At 42.5% G+C, this 14,652-nt stretch overlaps 1 protein-coding gene and 1 long non-coding RNA gene across 4 annotated transcripts in view; one reads left to right on the top strand and one right to left on the bottom strand.

The window, feature by feature from the left end:
- Nucleotides 1-14,652, bottom strand: part of LOC133379985 (uncharacterized) — a 100,580-nt gene that overhangs the window by 63,368 nt on the left and 22,560 nt on the right. The window lies entirely within an intron of this gene.
- ST6GALNAC2 (ST6 N-acetylgalactosaminide alpha-2,6-sialyltransferase 2) overlaps nt 1-14,652 on the top strand; it is a 47,271-nt gene that overhangs the window by 27,849 nt on the left and 4,770 nt on the right. For all 3 annotated transcript variants that reach the window (XM_061616323.1, XM_061616322.1, XM_061616324.1), the window contains exons 2-7: nt 737-829; nt 1,532-1,589; nt 5,768-5,969; nt 11,396-11,561; nt 12,307-12,445; nt 12,649-12,752. In XM_061616323.1, the coding sequence (XP_061472307.1) occupies nt 737-829; nt 1,532-1,589; nt 5,768-5,969; nt 11,396-11,561; nt 12,307-12,445; nt 12,649-12,752 (762 nt within the window). The remainder of the gene's footprint in view (nt 1-736; nt 830-1,531; nt 1,590-5,767; nt 5,970-11,395; nt 11,562-12,306; nt 12,446-12,648; nt 12,753-14,652) is intronic.

Genomic DNA, 14,652 nt, shown 5'->3' with positions numbered 1-14,652 from the left:
TGCTGTGGTTTGATCTAGCAAGCTCGCAATGCTGGCATGATATAGGCCTGGTCTTTGAGACATTAATGGAGTGTGCTAGCTTACTGGTGGGAAGAAAAGGATAATCACTAGATGGTTTCAACACAATACATCTTCAAATCCCTGTCCATGGACATACAGCTTGTGCTACTGCAGATCACTCTGTTCATTATCCTCAGGATAATGGTGTTGCCCCATTGTTATGGGTGTTGTGTGGGGGTGGAATGATTGTGGGTCTTCCCTGGTGAGAGGAGGAAGCTGCAGGGGTGGGGAGTGTGTAATGTTGCCCCACCTTTGGTGAGAGCATAAGTTTGGGTGGTAGCAGCAGAAGTGGGAGTGATGCTGCTACCTGTACACACACACTTGTGTGTTTTGTGGGTGGGGTTATTTGTCTTCCTGGTATATTTGTGTTTTAATCTGTTAGTAGTGATTATGATTTATTATGTTAGTTATTTTAAGTTATATTAATGTTTAAGTTTTTTAAAATGTATTGTCTTAAATGTGTTATTTGGTTCTGATGATGTTTATTGTTAATGTTAAGATGATAATGTTTAAGATGGTTTCTTTTAAATGTTTTGTTTTAAATGTGCAATTTGGTTTGATTTTGTTTTACAACACTGTAAACCACTTAGAGGCTTCTTTTCAAGTATGATGATGATGATAATAATACGGGGACATTGTACGTAACTTTGCCACCTGCTTGCTTACTGTGTTCCAGACTGCTGCAACAGGAGACATTAGGGCTAGTGCAAGAAGAAATTCCCCGAGATGTCAGCAACCATGGTCTGATCAAAGAAAGCATCATAAAGAGGTGAGCGAAGGTGGAGTGGAACCTGCTTATATCTTGAGTTCTGTAAAGGCTAGAGACGAAAAATGGAAATCCAGGGATTATGGCACATTTGGGTAGGAACTGACTGTTTTCTCCCTCCCCTTCGGACACCATGTTTCTTTCATATTCCTCATTTTTGGCTCATTTTTTACAAGGCACTCTCCCCTCCTTCAGCTTCTTTGTCTTGGTGCTCCTTGGCCATTGGCTTCCTAGATTTCTTCCTAGTCCCTAGCTTGCCCCAGTTTAATACCAGCCATACTGACAACTTCGCTTTCCTCTTAGAATTAGAACAACAAAGTGTTTCGTTCCATGAGCAACTGAACATCCTGATTTTCACTCCAGTCAGTCAGTGCCACTGGCTTCATCTACATAAGTACAATACAATGTTGATATATACTAGTGCTTTTTAACACTTCTCTTAAATACAAACCCTTGTGGCTTAGATGGCAATGGCTGGACCAGTATAACTGGTTCTGACATCATGAATCTGCAGTTGCCTTCTGGCTATAACAGGATCCAGATCAAAATCATCTTTGTTGCCTTCAGCGATTCTGCTCTGAATTCTGAATTAAGCAGGTAGAAGTTCCTCAGAAAGGGTTGTTGGATCAGTGAAGGCTTCTCAGTGTGCAATGTACAAATGTTTGTGAGTGAAAAGTCATTTTCTATTTTCTGTTTTACTTCTAGGGGAATCCCAGCCAAAGATTCAATTGAGAGAGAAACTCTTAATCATCCCAAGGAGAAGGTAACAAGTCCATCCTTCATACTAAGGGTAGAAACACACTAACTGTTCTGCCAATTCTACTGTGTCTCCACATCTCTCTTCTGAAAATGGGGGCACACTATGCTTGTTAAACCCCACCCCTTTTACTGTAAAACCTGGTGGGATCAGCTTGAATGTATTTCTTTAAAGATATTTTGCAACTGATCAGCAATCAACCTGGTCCCCCTCCAGGTGTGGCTAATGGAAACACTTTGCTGTAGGAGACTAGTGTGCTCACAGCATTAAAGTTTCTTTGCAGTTTGTTCCCTTCCCTTCCCAAAAGCAGTTTAGCATGTATTGGGTTGAATCCAGACTTGGTTAACGCTTAGAACATACCTGCTGAAATCAGTGGGACTTAAAGTAGTTGTGGCTAAATCTGAATCTAAGCCATTGTGAAGATTTTTATCATTACAGACTATAAATTGTTAATAACCAGCAGCCCTGTACTCTATGTTGCTTTGGAATTCTTAAGAAACCCCAAAATCAGTGCAGTTTTGAAAGGTTCACTTCACTATCTTGATTCAAAATGGTGTTCACTTGTATCCAGACATAGATAAAAACCTGCTGCTTGATCTCAAGAACCATCATGTAAAATTTGGTTGATATCTTAAGAGGTGTTCAAATGCATATGGAACAATCAACTTTCCAAAATATATAGTAGTTTATATAGGTCCTGTATAAATTATTAATAGTTTATAAATTATAATGATAAACATCAATAATGGGTTAGAACTAGATGTAGTCATGACTATCTTAATTCCCATTGATTTCAGTGGATTGGTTCTGAGCATGATTAAGGCTGCAATCCAATACATGTACATTCAGAAGTAAGGTCCATAGGGTTCAGTGGGACTTACTCCCAGGTAAGTGTGTATTGGATTGCAGCCTAGGTTTAGATTCAACATAATGCACAAAATGCTTCAGGATGCTTCACTCATTTGCCTTCATACACATCCACAGAGGAAGAAAAGGTTACTTTTCCAATTTTACAACAAGGGATCAGTGATTATGAGACAGTGATGTACCCAAGGCCACCTACTATATCTATGGTTTGAATAGATTTTGAACCTAGATCTTACGTTTTCCTCATCAACTCAGCATTTTAATTTGCAAGGAAAGAACAGTTGCCAAAGACTGATGCACAAGCTGCAGGGACGTTTGTTTAATTTAAGTTAACTTATTTACCCAGAAATCTATATGCCACCTTTCAGGGCAGAGGCCCTCCAAGGCAGCTTACAAACATAATTGAAACCTCCTCCTCCTCCTCCTCCTCCTCCTTGTTGTTGTTGTTATTATTATTAATAGGAAGTAATCCTGCTAAAGAACTAAATGCAACAGCAGTTTTAAAACCCAGCACAACACTTTTTAATAAACGTAGACTGCAACAAAAATGTAAAAAATGTAAATGTACTGCCTTCAAGTCGATTCTGACTTATGGCAACCCTATGAATAGGATTTTCATGGTAAGCGGTATTCACAGGTGGTAAGGTCTGTTAAAAAGCTAACAAAGATGGGGCCATGTATGCTTCTTTTGAGAGAGAGTTTCAGAGATATGAGGCCCTGGAACATGCTCAGTAAATGGAGAACAAGTGTGCTTTCCAGTAACTTTGTCTGGAAGAGGTCCATCCTCCATCTGCTAGATCCTTTCGTGAGGTGATAATCGCTTTCCTTTGTTAGTGCTCCACTCACTCTGCCCCCACAGCCAGCAATATCCTTGTTATCACACTGGCCCCTGTGATCACTGACATTATCAGACAATTTGGCTGCTGTTGCACATTTTTCATTGTAAGCCATTTTAAAACTCCTTGTGGAAGAAAAGCATTTGAAAAAGTCTTCAGTCAAAATAAATAAAACCAGAATTTCTGGAAACGTTTGTGGCCACAAGTTGAGTATTTAAAAAGCAGCTGAGAATGTGCTTAAGTTGACAGTGTCATTCAACATTTAGATTCTAATGCTTGCAATGCACGTTCTCATCAGAATCCAAATACTATCTGTGTTTGACTTCAAAAATTGGTATTTGGCCCCCAGAATTTGAGTTTGAATTTTGGCATTAAAATCATCAAATGACAGATGTTATCCATGCAGTCCGCCTGAATCTGCCTTTGATGTCAGTGACAGGCATTTAATCACGGGCAGAGTATTTACACAGCCAGCACAAATGCATCAGATAATGCGAATTAGATGTCAGATTCTGTGATGCTATTTAATATACGACTTTAAACTCTTGTGGGACAATAGAAGTAAATTTGGAATGATTCACACACAGTAACAAAGGAGGAACAAATTTTGGCTTCCTCTTCTGATGTTTAATTAGGAGGTGGAAAGTTCCTTGAGCCCTGATTCTTCTCCACACCCTCCCATAACTCTGGGTCTCCCCCAACAGCCCCCGCTCCTCCCTGTATCCTGACTGCAGCTTCCGCTCTGGTGTTAGTATTATCCCTTCATCAGTTCTTTGTCACAGTGTACCTTCTCAAATGCAGGAAAGAGCAGTCACAAAGGAAAGGGGAAAACATAGCAAAGCAAAACTGCTACGAGTGAGTGTGTGCGTGAGTGTATGTGCGAGAGAGAGTGTGTTGGGACACTTGTGTAGTCCTGAGCAGCATCAGTCAGAACAGTGCACTACTTAAACAATGAACCTTCAGCACAAGCGTAATTCCCTAGACTAGTGGCCCAACAGCTGCTGCCCATCAGAGGTTTTAACAGACAATGGACCAATTACAGGCGCTCAGTACACTTTCCAAGCAGAAGAATTGTTAAGAGGTCAGTTGCACTGATTTAGAGCACCTGACATCCATAAGTTGTATTGGGGCTATTCCAATCTCCCATGTAGCTTCATCCCACACTAGGCTTAGCACAAATGCACAGGCCAAACAAGGCATTGCCCAGAGAGTGTATCCCAAATCCCTGTGCAATGTTCCACTTTTATTTCCTGCCCTCCCAGTTTAGTATGGTGCGGTGTTTCTAGCAGTGCCAAACGATGCCATTTGTCAATAACCAAAGATGACAAGTTCTTTCAAGTCTTGTTTCTTTTTTTAAGTCAGTATAATAATAATAATAATAATAATAAATAATAAATTTAATTTTTGTGTCGCCTATCTGGCCGAAGCCACTCTAGGCGACGTACACATTAAAATGCAGTAAAATACAATATAATACAAAATAAAATACAATGCAGTCAACACTAATGTAGCAGTATAAAACCATGTAGGGCAATCAATAACAATTATAAAACAATCACAGAAAAATTAGCCCACCCCGGAGATCCCAAAGGCCTGTCCAAAGAGCCAAGTTTTCAAGGCTCGGCGAAATGTATCCAGGGAAGGGGCATGGCGAAGATCGAACGGGAGGGAGTTCCAGAGAGTGGGGGCCTCCACTGAAAATGCCCTCTCTCTAGTCCCCACCAACCTAGCTGTTTTTGTTGGTGGGACTGAGAGAAGGCCCTGCGTGGCTGATCTAGTCGGGCGGCTTAATTGGTGGTACTGGAGGTGCTCCTTCAGGTAAACTGGACCGAAACCGTATAGGGATTTAAAGGTTAATACCAACACCTTGAATTGGGCCCGGAAAACAACTGGAAGCCAGTGTAGATGAAATAACACTGGCGTGATGTGATCACGGCGGCGGCTGTTTGTAAGCAAACGAGCCGCCGCATTCTGCACCAGTTGTAATTTCCGGACCGTTTTCAAGGGTAACCCCACGTAGAGCGCATTGCAGTAGTCTAATCGAGAGGTGACCAGGGCATGTACCACCAGTGGGAGCTGATGGATAGGGAGGTAGGGTTGCAGCCTCCGTATGAGGTGTAGTTGATACCAAGCTGCCCGGCTCACTGCCGAAATCTGAGCCTCCATGGACAACCTGGAATCAAGAACAACCCTGAGGCTACGGACCTGATCCTTCAGGGGTAGACTCACCCCATTAAGCTAATTGCTTCTGATCAGAGCATTTGAGTTTCCTGAGTGCAGAATTGTTTACAGCATTGCAAAATGTTTAGTGCTAAATATATGTTTATAAGTGTTGTAATCGAGAACTTCTGTATATAACTTCGGGATCTACCCTGGTGGCTTTGTTATGCTTGTTGCATGTACTGTGCCAATCTTCTCAGTGACCTACCTAAGTAGTCTTTCCAAAGAAATAATGATTGATATTAACATCTACCACATTAGGATTTACTCACTCCCAGCCTATCTCAGTCCAGTTTATGCCCCCGGTCATTAAAGTCCAAGATAAAGATGGACCCAACATTTGGGAAGCAATTTGATTTTGAGATTCCAGTCCTGATGGGGGAGCAGCACTTCACCCCGGAGACTTGGGACAGGCTGAAAGAACGCAACGTCCCCTATGGCTGGCGTGGCTTGTCATATGCAGGTAATGGGCTGGGACAGGACTATAGAGGGCTGTATTATAAGAACTCTCTTGTATGTTTGGTCAGATTGGATGCATGCACTGTGATCTAATTGTCCTAGCTCTAAGCTAGGCTGACATGGCTCTGCTCCAGGAAGGGTAGGTGGCCAGAATACACATGAGCCAATCCTGATGAGAGCAAGAGAACAACCACTGCCCATGGCTTTTTGAAATCTCAGGACAACAAAGTTTTATCATGCACAGGGAATGCCATCCCTTCCAGTGTCTTTCAGATGATGCAATAACACTGATTTTACATGAAGCCAGAATATATACTTTCATGGGGACTTGGCATACCCCATTAACTGATGTTGATACTCATAACTTCGATGGCTGTATTCAACGCATGCTGTGAAATCACTCCCACTGTGCTCATCCCTTAGCATGAGCAACAAACCATGGCCCATGTCTTACTGTGACATCTGACCCAGTGGTTTGTTAAAAAAAACAACAGTATCTGAAGTCAAGGTTTGTTCTTGGCTTTCCAATTGTGGTTTGTTTTTGAGAAACAAACCACAAGCATTGGTTTGGACATCACTGTATGCCAAGGCTTTTGATCTGTTGCTCCCACGGCCTCTAGGAAGAGGAGCGCAGTGGAAGCAATTCGGTAGTGTGTGCTACCATGCTGCTCATTCACATCAGCCATGGTCGATGGCTTACCATATTGTCTGGACACAGTTAGTGTGAACATTTCAATTTTGTCAAATACATATTTACATTTTTAACTGTGCATATTTCAGTGGATTACACCAACGATAGTATCCAGAATTTCCAAGCCCTGATTGATTTGATAACATAGGTAGGCTTTAAAAAAAAATCTTACCCAAAAGCCAACACTTCTGCAGTGGTGTTCGAGTTCACTCCAGACCCACTTTAGTCCAGCCCAGACCTGCTTTAGTTTGTTTTGCAGTGCTTCCACAGTGCTACTACATTATTGCTGTCTGGAGGGACTACAGCGCAACAAAATTCAACCAGAACATTTGTGGCATAAAAAGTTGCAGGATTTCAGCAGGATGTTATGGGATATGCACTGACTGGAAATGAAGCGCCATGACTGCCCCAAGACATTAGCAGGCACAAACAGTATTGAAAGCTTCATGAGCACAAATCATCCTGAATGTGCAATACCAAAGACATCTGGAGGGGCCTGTAATGTGTACTGGCCATAAGGATCATTGCCACATTATGGGAGAGAGCACACTAGAGTCAGCCCAGCTATCAGCTCTTTTCCCACCCAAAAGACCTAAAGCCCAGGGATGGTGCTATTGCCTGTATTATCCTTGCATCTTATCTGCAGCTGTACTCAGAATCTCTTTCCTCACTTTATGTTCACATGCTGCTGCTTCTTCTTGATGCCTCCCACATGATAGTTGGCCAAAGTCAGTGGGGAACGTAGCAGCCACAGACCCCCTGGTTGACATCAGGGTGATGGGGAAGAAAGTGACTAGTCCTCATGGGGACGTATATCATCTTTGTTCATATGTTAGGAGCGAAGCCAAATATGAAAGTTGTTAAAATTCCTATGACCAAAAAGAAATTTCTTTCCTCATTACCTCTTATGAGCTGATTCTGCGTAGCGTTTTGCTGCATGCTTTCAGTGGCATAATATAGAAAGGATGGCTACTGTGAAGCAATGACTAGAGGAGATGGAAAAATGGGTAGTGGAAGAGAAGGGAAAGAGTATTTCTTCACCTATTTGCCACTCAATTTTTAAATGTTCGAATGTCTTAGTGATGTTCAACATTTGCAAGAATTATCATTGTTCCAGTGGATGTCACACAGTCTGTGCTTTCTTTTTAAAGACTTGGATCTGGAGGGAGAGAAAAGTCTTTGAAAATGCTGGTATCAACATCTTGTGACATTTGCCCAAATAAAAGGTCCCAGTGTCTTTTTGATTATTAACTTGAACCAAAAGGCTTTGGCACAACCCACTCCATTGTTGCCTCTGCCCATTGGCTTCTGGGAATTATCTCACTTGCTACCCCATGCTCACTCTTCTTTGCTTGCCAAGTGCACTGTCTGCCTGGCCGGCTGATGCCCTGAATCTCTTCACTGTAAGCGAATGAGGGACACTCTTCAAACACAGAAGTGAAGCAGCAAGGGGAAAAGGTGGCTGCAGGGAGTTTTTGTTGCAGGAAGAAAGTGAGAGCTTTTGTCTTGAGAGAAACTGAGCATAGAAACCATGTGCTGGCGAAGGAACTCTTTCAGGGTTAGCACCAGCCTCCCTGGGAATGCCATGTACACACCACTCTGCAACCAGGTTGCACAGGAAATTGTGTTGCAGTTTAGTAATTTCAGACTCTGAACTAAAGGGTCTTACAGTGGGAAGACCCTCTTTAATTGGTAATGGGTTGTAACTCCTACTCAAAGTAGATCCAATGAAATTACAGGGTTATCAATAATTTAAGATATGTAGACGATACCATACTACTAGCAGAAACCAGTAATGATCTGAAATGAATGCTGTTAAAAGTTAGAGGAAAGCACAAGAGCAGGACTACAACTGAATGTCAAGACTAAAGTAATGACAACAAAAGAATTATGTAACTTTAAAGCTGACAATGAGGACATTGAACTTGTCAAGGATTATCAATTCCCCCGGCATAGTCATTAACCAAAACGGAGACAATAGTCAAGAAATCAGAAGAAGGCTAGGACTGGGGAGGGCAGCTATGAGAGAACTAGAAAAGGTCCTCAAATGCAAAGATGTATCACTGAACACTAAAGTCAGGATCATTCAGACCATGGTATTCCCGATCTCTATATACGGATGTGAAAGTTGGACAATGAAAAAAGCGGATAAGATAAAAATCAACTCATTTGAAATGTGGTGTTGGAGGAGCACTTTGCAGATACCATGGATAGTGAAAAAGACAAATAATTGGGTGTTAGAACAAATTAAACCAGAACTGTCTCTAGAAGCTAAAATGATGAAACGGAGGTTATCATACTTTAGATGCATAATGAGAAGACATGATTCACTAGAAAAGACAACAATGCTGGGAAAAACAGAAGAGAGTAGAAAAAGGCCAAACAAGAGATGGATTGATTCCATAAATGAAGCCACAGACCTGAACTTACAAGATCTGAACAGTGTGATGTATAACAGATGCTATTGGAGGTTGCTGGTTCATAGGGTCACCATAAGTCGAAATCGACTTGAAGGCACATAACAATTCAACATAGATTGTTCTCTCAGCGCAAGGATTTTTCCTTGGGCAACTGAATGATGTTCCCCTCTTCTCCCACATTCCCCAAAATCTGTTTGGGAGTTCCACTAACCTTCCAGACCAGATTTGGGGATGGCATGGAGCACACATGGAGGGAGGAGAGGGGGAATCCTGGTGTGCTAGCAGTAGCACAAAATGTTAGCTGAATGCCACCCAATGAACCTCAGTTAGTGACATCTGTTAAGTTCAGTGGGTCTAATCTGAGCAGGGCTAGTGTTGAATACCATCCTGTCTATATTACTTCACCTATTTACTGGGCCCTTCTCTCTAGATTAGGGGTGGGGAAAGCTGTGGCCCTCCAAAATAGCTGGATTACAACTCACATCATCCCAGGCCATTGGCCATGCTGGCTGGGGCTGATAGGAGCTGGAGTCCAACAGCACATTGAGGACCACAGGTTCACCACCCCTGCTTTAGATAGTAATATGTATTATTTCAAAATGTGGCACGCCTACCCTGTGGCATTTGAGGGCTTTTCCTGGTAATTCTGTTGGGTGGGGCTCTGGACTTCTGTGCCCCCCACCATGCCACTGATAGGAAAGAGTGGGGAGCTCCAGCTGGAGAAAAGGGAGAGAAAGAACAAAGGCAGCTCAAACAAATGCTTCAACCTCCATTATTTTCCAGAATTCAAGCTACCACAAAATTGAGTTGTTCAAAACAAGTATCGTTCAGGATCAATTTCTTATATTGTAGACATAGACCTGAAATCATTAATCAGCTTGCTGCAGTTCTTAACTGGTTCATCAAGACTTGTTGCTCAGATTTTGAACAAAACAGTTTTCTGTCCCACACCACTCTCCCAAAGGAAGGCTGCTCAAAGCTGGTGCTGTGGGGGGTGGGAGTGAGTAGTTCCTTTATCTTATTTGGTGGAAACAGAGTCATATCTTCCTTCATAATTCTCAGCGTATTATTTACATTCAGCCATTCCAGTATTCAGTTCATAGACTCATGGATGTAACAGAGCTCTATGGAACTCCAACAGATTAGCAGCTCATTGCATTCAGTTCCCTGCTGCAGTTCAGGATCCTTTCCGCCCCAAACTAACTAGGTCATATCATCTGTTTTCAGCTAGTTAATTGTAAGAGGCAATGATGTATGGTTGCTGTCCCAACCTGGAGCCCTCCGGATATTTTGGACTACAACTCCCACCATGCCTGATGTTTGTCCGTGCTGGCTGGGACCAGTGGGAGTTGGGAGTCCAAAGCATCTAGGGCACACTAGGATGACTGGTCTACAGCAACTCATCTCTGACGTGACTGATGTTATAGGTTTCTCAGACTCATAGTTGTAGTGCTGATCCACATGGGAGCATAACTTCATACTAAAGACGCTATTTTTACCTCCATTTTCTATTTGCACCGTCCACAGTAAGGGCTCAATGTTAGCTGCAAACTGCTGTTTCCTATTCACACAGAAAGGAAGGATCAATCACGCAGTTTCCTAATGACCATGCCCTCTAATTTAACATTTCCACTCCTTCTAGTTACTTGGCAACTGAACATGCTCAGTTTGTTCTACCAGTTAGTTTCATTTACAACCTGGAAAGGCAATTATTTACAATACAGCTGAAACACAAATCTTTGTTTGAGCAGTGTTATGCTTTTGCACACAAGCAAGGGGGAAAAGAAAAATAAGGTACTGTTCGCAGCAACATAAAAAAGACTTGCAGAATGGGGGAGAGCAGCCAAAAGTTGTTTGTTAGCATACAGGAAATGAAATGAAAGAAGGGATGAGGAGGGAGTGGGCGTGGAGAGGGGAACTATTGACACACCCACCTAAAAGCAGTGGAACAAAGTGTCTAGAAGCACTAGAGATATGGGGCGAAGATGTGTTTTCCTTCCATTTTTGTATTATCAGAGGATTGGGTTAGTATGGATTTACAGGGGGGAAACTGTGATATCTTCTGTTTGGCTGTAAAGTCATGTGAACCATGCAAATTAAAAGAGGATGTAAGTAAGTAGCACCAAACACGCACTAAACAACCATGTAGATGAGCCCTTAGTCACTTTGTTTTTATGATGCTTTTCTGTATGCACTTTTCTCAGAGTGGTTCACAACAAAGCATAACACAATCAATGAGGGGGTGGAGGCACATGCATTGGCCTTTTGTGCTTCATTCCAACCTTCTTCTGATGTGCATCAATGCGTTCTGATGTGCAGCCATCGCGTCCACAGTGCAACTCCTCAATGACTCTGCCAATAATAGGCTCTTCAGCAAGACCAGGCTGCCCAATGGATGCATCCGCTGTGCTGTGGTTGGGAATGGTGGAATTCTGAATGGATCTCGTCAAGGCAAGGAGATAGATGCTCATGACTTTGTCTTCAGGTACAGTGGGGTCAGTAGGGATAGGGGAGAAATTAGATTCAATTCGCATTTAAAGTCGAATCTATCAAATTCGCACTTTCCGAAACAATATGAGAGCTGAAACACAGCCATCCTTCCAAATGTGCACTTACTTGAATTTTGCAATGCAGTTCTCCAACCAACCAGTGTCTACAAAAATGCATATATTAGGAGAAAGTGTGCATAAAACAAATATATTAGTGAAAATAAAATTAAAAATGCATTATATTTGGAGAAGTTGCTTGCAAAAGTTTTAAAATTGTTTTTTTTAAATGTGTTTTTAAATTTGTATATATGTTTTTAATTGTTGTGAACCGCCCAGAGAGCTTTGGCTATGGGGCTAAATGTAATAAAATAAAATAAATAAACAAATGTGTGTTTATTAGAAATTTGCACTAAAATGCTTAAGAATTTGTTTTTTAAATGTTTTTTTTAAAAGTTTGCCATTTGCTGTAGAATATGGAGAACTAAATTTAAGTTTGGAAAAATGAAAGATGGAGAGAACTGAAATTGATAGATCCTTCCATCCTTAGGGAACAGCAACTCCTTTCAGGAAGGGCCCAAACTCAATTTGGAATGGGTATGGAAGGTAAAACAATCCCTGGGATTCCAGTTGTAGAGCTTTCCAAACAAAAGCACAAATACCTGGGCCATTTTAATTATTGTTCCTTGGCAGTTAATACCTGTATGCTCCTCAAAAGAGCTCTGGTCTCTTTTTTCCTTACAGACTCAATGGGGCAGTGACCAAAGGCTTTGAGAGAGATGTTGGGACTAAGACCTCCTTCTATGGTTTCACAGTAAACACTATGAAAAATTCCCTCACTGCATATGCAGAATATGGCTTCACACAGGTACCACAGGGCAAGGTAAACACATAATTTTAGCTATTCTGCAAATGTGATTGGGCTTGTGGGTGGGTGGGAATGGAAAACTAGGGGGACAGGAGTATGTGTAGCTGTCTGGCACCCTAAACAAGAGCACTCCACGCTGCAACCTTTTATTACGGGTCCAACATGTAATTCTTACATATCTGTTTGTCTTTTGCATTCCTCCCCTATCTTGGTTTCAGAACATATGCTATATTTTCATTCCCTCGGATATACGAGATTACATCATGCTCAGATCGGCCATGCTGGGCATCCCGGTCCCAGAGGGCTATGACAAGGGTGATGAGTAAGTAGGTGCTCTTTCTCTGTCCTCTCAGGGCTGCTTCAGCCCTCATGGAGATGTCCAGGGCAGATTCAGCATGAACACCCAGCTATGCACAGTTCTCTGTGTTGACCTTCCTTTGGTCTCATTTTTGCCCCCTGGTCTCTTTTCAAACTTAATGTCTCAATGCTTCCAGTTTCTAGTGAGACAGCTCAGAGAGCAACCATTGAGGTTGGCAAGCTAACCCTACAGTAGAAAGACTTTCATACAACAAATCCTTGTTCTAAAAAGTATCATGCTATCTTGTACTCACAGAAATTAAATTTCTGAGGATTATAGTGCATTTCCCTGATTTCATATTTGTTCTACAACTGTAGACATGCTTCCTCCAATCCTTGGATCATCAATGATTCTAGCCCTGTTCAGGCATTCCACTCACAGTGCAAGAGAACATGCAAGCCGAAAGCAAGTCTTCACTGAATAGCGCCTCCTTCTGGCACCTGTGCATGCTGCTCAAAAGTCTGAAAGGAAGGGAGGGTTACAGGATTCTATGGGATCTGGAACCCTGATGGCTTGCTGAGAGGTTTCCAGATTGCATGGAAGCGCCTTCCCTTCAGACGTTTGCACATTATGTACATATGGCAGAGAGAGGGGCTGTTAAACATGGCCTCACCTCCCATTCATGTGCTCTCCTTAACTGTGTGCAGAATACACAAATAGCGCTATTGGGTCATGGGATTGTATTCTGTGATGCAGCTTGCATGATGTAGTAGTACTGAGCTTGAACTTCATTGGTGTGATGATGCTCTTGCAAAGTTCTTGTAATTACTGAAGGATCTTTCGATGGTTCATTGATACTGTGGGGGGAAGCTTGGGTGTCTCTTGCTTTCTCTTTTCATGCTTTAAGAGTAATCGGCGTAGGGGGCAATTCCACACAGTGAGCTTCATGTATCCTAATGTAGGGGAGAAGCACAATGTCTTGCTTTGCACAAACATCGATGCAAGCATGTGGGTGGCAATTCCCTTTATTTTACCTTTCTGATTTCTTTTCTAGAACCGCCTGTTTTGTTTTGGTTTTGTCTCTTTTATCTCGGTGTGTTTATTACTGGAAAATCCCTTGATTGCTTTACAAGCTCTGAGTGGCAGCGTTGCAACCTCAGTCTGACCCATGTGTGTTTAACCTCTTCATACATTAGTGATCTAAGAGAGGAAAGGCTGGGACCATGAGGCACACAGGGAGATGGTAGATTTTTGGGCACCATTCAAGTAGCTCAGTGTTTCACTTACTTAACTGAATATTAACACTGGCTTGGGTCTAGAGTTTCCATGAGCGGAGCTCTGCTTACAGGATGTTCCTGCTGGGGGTGGGGTGGGGAGCTGGAAAGCACATTTCTTCTCCCTGAAGCCTTCCAGACTCACAGCCTTTGGGTCCCCAAATGTTGGAGTACAACTCCCATCAGCCTCAGCCAGCATAGCCAATGGACAGGAATGATGGGAGTTGTAGTCCAATACTATCTGATGTATAGGGAGGTGCCTTACACTGACTTAGACCATTTTTCCATCTAGTTCAGTATTGTCTACACCAGCTTTTCCAAACCATTGGGTCCCCGGATGTTGTTGGACTACAACTCCCATCAGCCCCAGCCAGCACGGCCAGTGGACAGGAATTATGGGAACTGTAGTCCAACAACATCTGGGGACCCAAAGGTTGGGAAAGGCTGCTCTAGAGAGTAGCGGGACCCTCCAGAACAGCACTGGAAGTTTTAGAGGGAAGGAGGAATCAGCAAAAATCACTTCCCTTGGCCTTCCTGCTGCTGCTGGATTGCAGTCCCCTCCACAAAATGAAGAAGCCCTTCCATTTGTTGAAAGGCAGTTTTGGATCCTGGCCCCATTTGGATATTTTGCCCCAAGTGACCAAATGGGA

Source organism: Rhineura floridana, chromosome 3 (genome assembly GCF_030035675.1).
Source record: "Rhineura floridana isolate rRhiFlo1 chromosome 3, rRhiFlo1.hap2, whole genome shotgun sequence".
Classification (NCBI taxonomy): domain Eukaryota; kingdom Metazoa; phylum Chordata; class Lepidosauria; order Squamata; family Rhineuridae; genus Rhineura; species Rhineura floridana.
This window is presented reverse-complemented; position numbering and strand designations above follow the sequence as displayed.